Here is a 12854-nt window from a genome sequence, read left to right on the forward strand (position 1 = left end):
CTCACGTCACGAGGATACAGCTGCAGGGCGATGTGGATACACTTTTTCTGCATGTATTCGAGAGTGTTGTATACACTTTTCCTGCATGTATTCGAGAGTGTTGGAGCGGGATCGAGCGCTCGCTCGTCCGCAAGTCTGTTGCTCAACCAGACTCCGTCCCGTCAGTGCGAGAAATACGTTCAAACCGATCGGTCGTATTGTACACCCGTAGTCGCGCTGAGCTCTGAAATCGTTTCTCCACAATAGTGCACGTGTAAATTACGCTGAAGGGAATCTGACAAAACGACGCTTTCGTCCTTTGAAGAGCATCAAACGGGAGCGAAACGCACGATCGTCTCCCGCGACGATCCGCGATAAGGTGTGAGAATCGCGAAAATAGTAATAAGTCGATCATATATCATCACGTTTCTCGATTTGAAAAGTTGAATTTTCTAATATTAAAAAAAAAATAAAAGATTTCGCTTGTCTTGAAGTGAAAAGTATTGTAGTCTCAACTTTCCTCCCCATCGTTGTAATTAATGTTACGAAAATGTTTGATTTTCTTTAGTGAAATAATGTTAAAGATAATGAAGTAAGTCGACGGAATTGAATGTAAATGACGCGATCAAAGTGAGAAACGTTTAACTTTGAAATCTGGGAATAGAAGGACTGAGAATACGTGAAATGAACTCGAGAGAAAGTGTATGCGTACGATGTCTGAAATCACGTCCACATGTTCAGTATTACGTACTCAATTTTGCCAATTACTATCAATAAGTTCGTCGAAGGAACGTATGATGCATGTAGAATACTAAGCAAATTTTGCAATCTCAAGATATATGACGATGATAATTTTTTGACAAGCTTAGTCAACCAATTTTACAATTGACACAAAGGCAGAAATGTTTCTCGTCGGCATATCATTGTACCGTGCATCCGCGATATGTTTTCACGGAGAAACATATGCTAGAAATTAATACCTTTGACTATCTGAGAGCGCTGTCTTCAGTAAGAGTTTCTGATCTCAATTCGAATACATTACATCGCACTTTCCTACTTTCATCGCTAAGTAAAAGATTATTAATCTCGAGAAGATGTCTTGAAGCGAAAGGAGTAATAGATCTTTTTGAAAAATTGATAAATGCAGATTAATTAAATAATGATAAAATGATAAACAAAATTTCTGTAAATAAAAAATGTTCTAAAGTTATAAAAAAAGTTAAAGAAAAAAAATCGTGTATGTAAAACAAACAACTTTCAGGATTATATTTGGACAATATAATATATTATAGGACCACATATATGTGATAACACAAACTATAGAAAGCCTACACGATCTAGCTGGATCTTAAACGCGTGTATGATTTTTGTGTAAATTTATATACTACGTATGTAGTTCTTAGAAACGCGCGCCGAAATGATTTTTCGGATTTGAAACGCAAACTCCACTAAACTATCGCAGTAATATCACTATACTAAATTATTTATTTATGTCAAAAGAAGTTGTCCTTCATATGCTGATTATTGCGAAGAATATTACTAAGGCCTCGGTAGTCTAAAGGCTTAGGACACTCGCACGGAAAGATCCGGGCAAGAGATCCGGATTCGACTTCCGGCCGAGGTAATATTGAGATTTACAAACAAAGACAACAAAAAATTATATTGTTAAAAGTTGTGTAAAATATGTTGAAATATGTGAAATTATATAATTAATATTATACTAGTCCAATTTCATTTTATATGTTGCAATATCACAGATTAGACTTATATTGGATAACTATTGAGCAATGCAAAACCCTGAGGGCATAAGATTGTTAATGAGTCGACGACCGATTAAATACGTTCAGTCGTCTACTAAACGATCTGATTACATATCATAACGTTTTATTTTTTAAATCCTCTTTTCATTAATTATTTATTAAGAATCTTCGATACTGTCAATAACATATGAAATCTGTTTTTCTGAAACTGCAATTATTAAGTATTGCATAAAATATGTTCACGTAGTAACGTTAGTTATTTAATGTTATATAAGTTAAAATAAGATTAAATAACTAACATTATTATATACGTAACCGAATATTAATAAATTTGAAACTTATATAGGTATGTAATTGAATATTAGTAAATTATTTAACAAATTGCGCCAGGTAATATTATATAATTAAGGGTGCTATCTTTTTATACAGAAAGCAGACTTTACGAAGTGTTTGTTATGTAGGTATATGACATGAAAATTATCAGCCTCGACATTTTTATTAGATTTGCTGAAAATATTACAAAGAATTTATCTTTAAAATATTTATCATCAGTTTTGGAACTGGATTCTAAATATATACGTACATGTAAAATTTTTTACAATTTAAAAAAAAATATCGAACAATGGGATGTTTAATAATTTGCTAAAGCGTTGCACTACGGGATCTTTAACTATGCATTATCTTTTCTATATGTTACCTTTTCACAGCAATTTCCACAGCGATTCCTTTAATAACTGCGCATTAACAGATTCTTTTTCTAATTGTTTGCGACATCATTCTTACGTATTGTGACGTGTGACGCGAATAATTCATTCGTTCTAGTAGCACATGCAATTATAGTTCTCCGATTGTAAACACTGCATTTTCCGCTTATAGAAAGCACTCCTCCCTCTTTTGCATCAATAATTTAAAGAGCATCATACGCATCGAAAAATGCCATCTGAAGAATTTGCGTAAAAAAAATTTTGAATTGAGATCAATAGCTTATGTATCTTTAATGTAACAGAAACTAAATTATTATTTCGCGACTCAAATAATTTACGTTAACTAACAATAGGATTTCATAAACCATTATAATTATAATAAAGAGATAAATCTCTATTTTGTTAATTATGAGCGAGTCGATAATGATTGTCACATTCTCGCGCGATTTAATTTCCCGTTTGCTAAGAATATCCATTGTGTCGTGCGGTTTGCGGTAATAGGATTTCATTTCCCGAGATTACACGCCTCTTAACCGCGTACGGACGTTTAGCACATCTTCAAACATTAATATACTGTATATTAATTAGCCGGACGTACGATATTTATGAATGTCATATGCCGTATAGTCAATCACTGACCTGAAATTTCGCTTTCATGAAAATAAGTTATATTTTGTTCATTGCATGAACAACATCGCAAACATTAACAACAAATAGATAAATATAGCAACATTTTATTAACAAATTGTATGATTGCAATAAATCATTAGTATAATATTAGTAGACAGTTAAACACTTTTATATGATTAAAACTAAAGAAAGTTCTTTATATAAATTATTGTCTAAATTTTTACAGGATATTTTATCAGATAATATAATAATAATATAATTGTATTAAATGGGAAAAATATTAAATAAAATTATGTAAAAATAATAAAGATGAGATGAAAGTACACATGTTTTATAAGGATAAATAAAATCAATTCTCAGTGAATATAGTTTAAAATCGTTTCTGAGCGAAAAATAAATTACAACTTTATTCATACGATTTAACGTTCTTTACTTTTTGAAGAAAGATTGATCAAAATTATCAAATATTCGCGTGAGAGTCTTTTCTCTTAAAAGCGACCGGTATTCCCCGGCACTTTCACAAAAATGTCTCGGACATTTTTCAAGGAGAAGTAAGGCTGTCGACAGATAATATCTGTCGTCATGTATACACACGATTCCACCATTCAGGAGAAACGTTGATTCGTCAAGGTAAACGTGGTGCAAAGTCCTACAAAATTCTTGTAACGTTACAAATCTCTATTCGTATAGTAGGGAGTTTCCTCTTTTCTCTCTCTCTCTCTCTCTCTCTCTCTCTCTCTCTCTCTCTCTCTTTTCTCTTTATAACATTCGCTAAGAATATTCCAATATTTGCAGAGATATAAGATATATATATATATATATATATATATATATATACATTACTTGCTACTTACACGAAAACATATTATTTAAAAATTCCCTTTTTTGATATTTGAGGCATTGCAATGTACTAAGATTTTTCATTCTATCTGTCTTTCCTCGTACGATTCTCTAAAGTGCAATAACACGTAAAAACAATTAAATATCAATGTAACTGCCAATAGTAATAATAATAATGGTATGGTAACAAATGATTTACTACCAAAATTCAAATCGTTAGAGACAAGTATTGGTGTGAAATATAGTTGCGTGCTATTGATGAAAGAATTATTACTTGTGTTGTTACTACAAGAATGTCATTGCGATATCGTCATAAAAGATTATGAATGAATCTTCTTGTTCAGTTAAACCCGTAACAGTATCTTAATTATATCAAATCGTTACAACGTTGTTATAACAATAATTTATCATGATTTCGATCATTATAAGTTACATTTAAATTAATCCAAATTATTTTATTACGTTATAATCAAAGTATGATAATAAGAATTTAATTTTCATAATTGTATAATTATTTTTTATTATTTTTTTAAGTAGCAATAAAAATATTTCGATTTTACAATAAACGAAATTATTGAATGCTAATCTTTATATTCTTTATAACGTAATGATAATTTCTTATATTGATTTTTAGTGATTAAATACCTGCTATAATAATAGGATTAAGTAACATCCATAAAGTGTATCAACACGTTCACGACCTTTTACTTTCAATTACTGAGTGACGAACAGTATCGTACGTATACTACTGCATCGTATTTCCGTAACGCTCGAGATATCCTAACAAGTCAAAGAAAATGATCGTTATTTCTAATAACATGCGGCCGCATTTTCTATTTCAGTGGCCGACAGTTCGTTATATACCACGCTTTCTTCCTAATGACCTCGAGCGTGCACACTTTGCTCGGTCGCGATAAAGTTGCGTTTAAAGTTTCACTTTCTGTTATTGTCATGAATGAGCATGCACTCATTAAAGCGATTATAATATTCCCCTGCAATGGGAAAGATTTTCTTTCGGAGTTCGCGTTACTACAATTCTGAGAAAACAATCGCAATATCAAATATTATTTAGGTGTATATAATGCTGTCTCTATATAATTTCAAAAATAATCTCAAAACATAGTATGCAAATGCAAACGCAGAATGGACGTATTACCATACGCAAGATGCACGTAAATGCAAAACAACTGCACACACTAAATTGAATTGTTACAATGTGACATTTTCAAGTGTTATTTTAATTTAAGTCAGGTTTAAAATAACTTACTTATGTAATTGATATTTTCTGTATCTCATATCAGAACCAACTTAATATTCTCATAAATAAAGAATAAACAGAATTTTTTGTTAATATAAATCAGAAATTTAATTGAATCTTAATTTATTTAAATTATCGAAAATATTTAAGATAAAATGAAACAAAATATATATTTAAAAGAATCATTATTTGTATAAATTTCTGAAAAAAATTCATTTCACTAAAAGAAATATTATTTTGAATATGCAAGGAAAAAAATGGGATTTTATTTGATTATTCAATATATTTCATCGTGATGCATTATTTGCAAGAAATTTAAATAATCTATTTAACTTTCAGCGCGACGCAAGTGCCGGGTGACGTGGAAACAAAAGATGCACCGTCGTTGTTGAATCAAGCAGCAAAACTTTCGCGCGTGAGTTCTCGCGGAAATCCTCATCCCGCTTCAAGGCCGCTCGCGAAGTGAAACAATAGTGGAATTTAGCGCTGACAATGGATAACAAAGGATTTCAGGGTGAGGATCAGGTGCAACGGCAGAAGTTAAAGAAAATGTTTAGTTGGACCGATGGGCTTCCCAGGTAAGTGACACAGTAAACTTGCAGGTTCGAATGCGATGGAAGAGATCTCTCAGATTTTGCGAATATATTATTTTAATCTTTAGCCATAAAAAATTATGTAAATAAGATTTTCTTTTGTTGAATTTATACATTTAAATACGAATTCCAGTCATTTACGTTCTATTTATACAAATAAGTTTTTTTATGCTTTTTTTTTTTAGTTCTGATCATTCGAATCTTTTATCTGCTCTTATTATTTGAATTATGGCGTCATAGGAGCTTGACATACTCGACTTTATTTTCTTTAATGTTAGCTTTCATCGTCAGAATTAATAAGTACTGATAGAGGAGAGAATTAATGATCCTATTATTCATTTGGTTATCGGAACTGTTTTGTCTAGGCGCGTCTACACGCGCGAAATATACGGCAGCGAAGTTCTTTACTCCTATACATAAAAATAATAATACATATAGTAAAAATTGTACTATTGGAGCTGAATTTGGCTGTCTGTCAGATTTCTTTTGAGATAATAGAAATCTAAAAATTCACATGCACAAATATTAATACATTTAGAATTTCGTTTCGCAAGAGTTAATTATACATCGAATTAGTTAATTATACATCGGAATTCACATATATTCATGCTGAATATATATATGAATATATTTTACGGTTCAGCGAAATTTTCTTCAGTACTGGTTTATAAAAAAACTCACGCTTTACGCATGCATAATCGTCAGGAGTTGCCAATCGTGTGATATTGCAATTGCAATTGTATTATGTGACTTATGCGATGCGCCAGCATATAAGAGCAAAATCTGCGCGACACGACACACGTTTCTGCGGTATTTTGCAATCTGCCGCAAAAAAACTGATCATACGAAAGAAACTTGCAAATTCGCTTTGAATACAGATGATCATTTTATGTTAAATGCGGAGCAACCTTCCATGTCAACCGAAGATGCAGATATTTGAATTCGTAAAGTCATCGCATCTTAATGTCTCATACAAAGAACGATTTTGTAATAAAAGTAAAAATTTAGCTAGATACAGATCTAAAAATAATTTCGTTGGATTATCAAAATAATTACGCGTATATAGAAATTTTAAATTTCAAGTATTATATATAATTCAATTAAATATAACGGTCTATCAAGCAAATATTAATTCAAACAAATAACATGTTTTAAATTACAAGATCTTGTTAATATATAAATTGCAAAAAAATAAAGATCTAAATAAATAAATTTGAATTAAATAATCATTACGAATTAAACGCATTTAGTCAACTTTTTTTTTCTCAGTATGTAAAAATCTTTGCTACTGAACTTAACGTTTTAGCAACCGTCTGAACTTCCTACATAAGGTCTGTTTTTTATTACTGCATTCTGAACCGATGCAATAATAAGTTGAAGTGAAACAAACATATATTTGTTTCACTTCGACTTATTGCACTGTGTGTACCAGTTCAGAAAGTGCAGCAATAAAAAACAGTTAACTATAATTATTTGGCTAGTCCAATAAAATTATTTTCAGATTTGTATGTAACCACTTCAATAAAACAATCCTTTCCATACATATAAGAATAATTCTCTTTACTCTTATCATTTTCGTTTATTATTTATAAACGAATTAAATTTGAACTTCTCAAAAAAATCTTTCAAAAATTTACAATCTTTTGAGAGAGGAAATTCAAGACTATTCCAATCACGATTATTCGAAATACGAGTTTTAGGTCATTCCGCGCTATACATAACGCGTATTATATTATATTCCGCATTCGGAATTTCTTTCTTCTTTTTCTTTTTTTTTTTCTTCAAGCTTGACTGTAGTTCTCGACGTAGGAACTTACGGTGTGCCACTCAGCAATGAGTCCTGCGCGGCTTACTTCGGCGAGACCGAGTTCGCAATCGCACGTGAAAGTGACCGGCAATGGCCGGCAAGTGCAGCAAGAGACCAGGCCGTGTGCTTTGCCTGACTACAGCATTGTACAGTGAAAGGACAAACGCAATCGAATGCACGCATGCATGATGCACGATTGCACGTAACGCATCTTCACTGTCAAGATATTTACGACGGAGGTGAATTTAAGTAGTAGTTCAATTTTGTTCTATGGGCATACTGCATGCCAATGATAAAGAGTATTACAAAAAAATATAGTAAGAAATTATCATGATGAAGTAACATATCAAGGACTGCAGAGAAAAAGGAAGAAAAGAAAAATGCACGTAAAAAGAGCATGCGTGAAAAGAATAATGCAAAGGAAAAAAGCAATACAAAATTACGGTAAAAATATATGATTAAGAAAGATAAACGAGATAGAATATATCAATTTTTACTTAAAACAATTATTTTAGAGTTGCTACAAAGAATGTCGAAATTATTTTATGAGTTTGAGTGTATCCGTTTCAAAATTAATTGTAAATAATAAGTAATAATTTGTAAAAAGAATACTTAATTATTATTAATAGACTTTCTGTTTTATCTCTGAAATTCTGAGAAAAATATTTGTAGGAAGCTGTTAGTAGATATGAGATTGGAATGAATTAAAATTTTGTGTAATTTGAAACTAGAAAAACACTCTTATCTTTCTGTTTTTCTGCACTATCTATCATGCATTACCTAATATCGATTCTTTCGATCTTGAAACAGTAATTTAAGGAAATTCAGAAAGGTTTTAACAGGCATATCTCGCGACGACATGCTTTATACGTATCATTGCATAATCCAACAATGTGTTATTATGTGACTGGGAAGTGTGAAACGTATGATTTGTTCATTATCCTACGTGAACGCTCGATAAACACATGCAACAAATGCCACTCTAAGTGTCATCTGAAGCATAAAATTGTTCTCTGACAATTGTTATGTGCCAAGCGTGAGATCTTAGCATGTCACAAATTTTCCAAACAATTTTCAGCAATTATTTATTTGATATTAGACACACAAATTCCATTGAAGTCTGTGCTGAAATATAAAAAGGAAAAAATATTTCTTTTATGCATATATATTTTAATTCGAAATTTTCTCTCGACATCTAAACATGACAATGTAAATTTAAACTTTGATTAAAAGTTCAAATTATAAAGTGAAATGTATATTACTTCTTAAAAGTTTCTTCTTTTTTGGGAAGTGATTTAAATTTAAAAAATTATTTCTTCTTTTCCCTACTGAGAAACAATAAATTATGTGAGCAAATACGAATATTATAAAATCTGAAAGATTCATATTATGCTTATATTAAAAGAATAAATAATGCGCAGTAATCTTCTTCAGCAATCAATATCGCAGATGCTTATCCACGAATGTGTCTTCAAGGTATGATGTGTCTATTAGATATTTCCTCCAAGAGATGGCACCACGACGTTGACTCCTCGGCAGGATTTTGACTCAAATTAGTATATTTTTTCTCGTGTTCAGTAAGTGCTTTGAGATGCAAAATGATTAATTCATCAACCTATTTGTCACCATTGCAAACGTAGCTTTAATGACACTTCTAAACTGTCATTTTTAAAAAATCAAAAACTGTCGATTCATACAAAATCTTCTAATAAATTTACAAATAATTTTTAAAGAAAGCTACTGCATTAATTTTAGATTTTGCCGAGTAAGTTTCAAAGGTTTTCATTAAAATTCGATTTAAATAGAGAGATATAGAATAACAGTTTTTAAACAATTGATTTGCAAAAACCTCTTTGTTTCTCAAAAAATAGGACCAATATTCAGCAAAGGAAAAAGGCGATATTAAAGGCATTAAAGATTCCGTTTTCAATATATTTTTTATATAATATACTATATATGTTATTATATTATTTTTTCTTTCTGTATTATTTTTTTTCTTCTTTATATTAATTTGATCTTCACATAATATGCATGAAATAAATTTTCTAACAGCATGAACACTAACTAACTAAAGGCTATGCCTTTTCTGTTTAATTTTTATAAGTGTCTCGTCCTTTTTATTATCGGACGATTAGTAAAAAAATTATTTATGTAAATATTATATTATGTCTAACATTTTTAATGTGTCTCTTTACTGTTGGCGAGTGGCATTGTTACCATTTTTAACAATCTAAAACGTCTACTTACGTCTGATGACGAGGCAGAAACGTATGTACATCGATTAATTCTATGCAATTAAATTTATATGCTTATGCATGCACCTGTGTATGTTAAGTGGTAGGTTAATTTTGTTCTTAAGTATGTAACATATCTCATAAAGTTCATTGAAATTTTTTGTAATTAAATGTAAATAAAATGATTACAAGTTTTATTGTTTCTAGGAAATAATCTTTTTTATTAAATCTAATTTTAAAATATTTACTAAAAACTTTATATTATATAAAAATAGTTTAAGATTTTTTTATTTATTTTAATTTTAATATTTTAATTTTTTATTTTTATAAACTGCATTATAAGCTATAATACTTAACAATTATTAAATGTCAAAATTGTATTATTATGTCATTATTAAAATATACATAATATATGTATATATGGATAAAATCTCTGTAGTCGAGAAACTGATCTCATCCGCAAAATCATGTCTTCTCTAATAAAAATTCGCACTTGCTTTTCTTCATGAATTTCTTTCTCTCTTTCTTTATGCTATATCCGTTGAATATTAAATATGACTTTCTGTATTATAATGAGCACGTCCGGCTAATAACTGACATTAAAAACATCACGATTGTTTAAGTAAGTGCTTTCTGATTCCATTATTTCAATAATAATGATAAATAGTCTTAATAGAATTTTGATACTGGCAAATAATATCCTTACTATTGTGATAACAAATAGAATTTTTTAAAATTAAGCATCAAAAGATAACACAAGTAATAATAATACTTGATAATTAATGTGACATAAATCATTCTCGTTTTATTAGTTATTTGTTAGTTACACACATAGTTTATAAAATAAAAGGAGAGAGAAAGAGAAAGAGAGGGGGGGGGGAGAACAGAAGGAAGACGGAGAGATAATAATACTAAATCTTTATTAATGTTAATAAATAAATTATCATATTTATCCAGTAATAGTTATTAGAGTTCTGTCTATTTTATTAACAAATATATGGTAGCAATAATAACATTTTAAAAAATTAATGTGACATAAATCATTCTCGTTTTATTAGTTATTTGTTAGTTACACACATAATTTATAAAATAAAAGGAGAGACAGAGAGAAAGAGAGGGGAAGGGAGGACAGAAGGAAGACGGAGAGATAATAACTAAATCTTTATTAATGTTAATAAATAAATTACCATATTTATTTAGTAATAGTTATTAGGGTTCTGTCTATTTTATTAACAAATATATGATAGCAATAATAACATTTTAAAAAATTAATGTGACATAAATCATTCTCGTTTTATTAGTTATTTGTTAGTTACACACATAATTTATAAAATAAAAGGAGAGACAGAGAGAAAGAGAGGGGAAGGGAGGACAGAAGGAAGACGGAGAGATAATAACTAAATCTTTATTAATGTTAATAAATAAATTACCATATTTATTTAGTAATAGTTATTAGGGTTCTGTCTATTTTATTAACAAATATATGATAGCAATAATAACATTTTGAAAAATTGAAATTCACTTGAATTAATCTTTTAATATTTTTGCTGCTCCGTCTTATGTGTTACACAAATTTACTTATCTATTAAACGCAGCGATAAGTTTCTCTCATATCGAAAAGAAATCAGTATTTTTTTTACTTAATAAATCTCAGAACATTACAGAACGAACATATCAAGTATCAATATATGTATTTATCCAACTTAAACTTTAGTGACATAAGCAAATAACAAAATGTACTTATATTCGCATTGTCCCGCGTCGAGACCGATGCATTATAATCTTTAAAAGAAAACGTTTGTTTGTTCAGTTAATTGCCAGTCAGCTATAATGCCAAACTCATCGACATGATCGTAATAATACGGTGCGAGAGAGATATGCTGGTTTAAAGATTACGCACGCATATCAATTCAATGACGCAAACAGATATAATTTGTTACGCCTTTGTTTAACGAACGTTAGCACGTCGATCATATTTTCGCGATGAATATCGGTCCATCTGAACAGTTTAAAAAGTTATCTTGCAGTTGTTTGTTTTATCACGTTCATTTCTTCGAAAATGATTGAAACATTAGCGAATATCATGAGTCATATGCGATTGTAAATTAATAAGAAGAACACGTTTTACTTCTTGCATCAATCGTTAAAAAGTTACATAATATTAAAATGCAAATAATTGCAACGCTAAGTGCAGATGGCTTACTTTTCGTACGGTCGATGATAATTGCGGTTCAAACAACTTGTATCTTTACATCACGTATTATATAGAAAAGTATGCCTTCTTCAAGGTAGTTTGAAAGAAGGTAGAATTTTCTTATGCTATCAAAACAACATTAATATGTTCTATTATGGGGAAACTTCACATTTTCTTTCGCATCTACATTACCTCCATAACATACCGATCTTGTTTAATAATGAACGCACCCATTAAGCACGTTATTACGTGAGTATTCGCGATAAGTTTCTCTTATTCTGTTATGTCACGTATCGTTAATACTTCGTCACCGAGACACAAAAGATCCCGAGGCCATGCCACGCATCTCGGACGTGAGACCCCCAGCTTTAAATTCGCACGTGGTTAATGGAATTCGCGTGTGTCCGAATATCGATGTCGCGCATCGACAGTACGTACTCTCGTCCGACGTTTGATCGCTCTTCCTGGGATTTACGTAATCTGGTGGCAGCTGGACTGACCGCTTTCACATCAACACCATGTCTTCGATCGCGTTTAGCGACCTGGTTCGTTGATAATACCATGATATTTTCTTATTTACGAACATTGTCCGCTTTATCGTTCGACACCTGTAAGCACGGTTCATAAGAGCTATCTGATCGGAACTTACTTCAATCGAACAAGAAGTTGCGTACCAAATTACGTAATGAGTACATAAGTATATAACACGACAACAAACAGATGAAAATTGCCTATTATATTAAAAAATAAAAATCGCTTAGATATGTAAAATATGAAAATAATAAGGAGATTATTTAAAAAAACAAGGCTATTTGATGTTGCATCAATAACAAAAAAAATGTATATATATATATA

At 30.4% G+C, this 12854-nt stretch overlaps 1 protein-coding gene across 1 annotated transcript in view; it reads left to right on the plus strand.

Annotated features, from left to right (window-relative positions):
• Positions 1 to 176: 176 nt before the first annotated feature.
• Positions 177 to 12854, plus strand: part of LOC108690344 (ABC transporter G family member 23) — a 57279-nt gene continuing 44601 nt past the window's right edge. The window contains exons 1-2 of the mRNA XM_018197588.1: positions 177 to 358; positions 5511 to 5749. Of these exons, the coding sequence (XP_018053077.1) occupies positions 5664 to 5749 (86 nt within the window). The 5' untranslated portion in view covers positions 177 to 358; positions 5511 to 5663. The remainder of the gene's footprint in view (positions 359 to 5510; positions 5750 to 12854) is intronic.

The sequence above is a fragment of the Atta colombica genome, unplaced genomic scaffold (assembly GCF_001594045.1).
Source record: "Atta colombica isolate Treedump-2 unplaced genomic scaffold, Acol1.0 scaffold315, whole genome shotgun sequence".
NCBI lineage: Eukaryota > Metazoa > Arthropoda > Insecta > Hymenoptera > Formicidae > Atta > Atta colombica.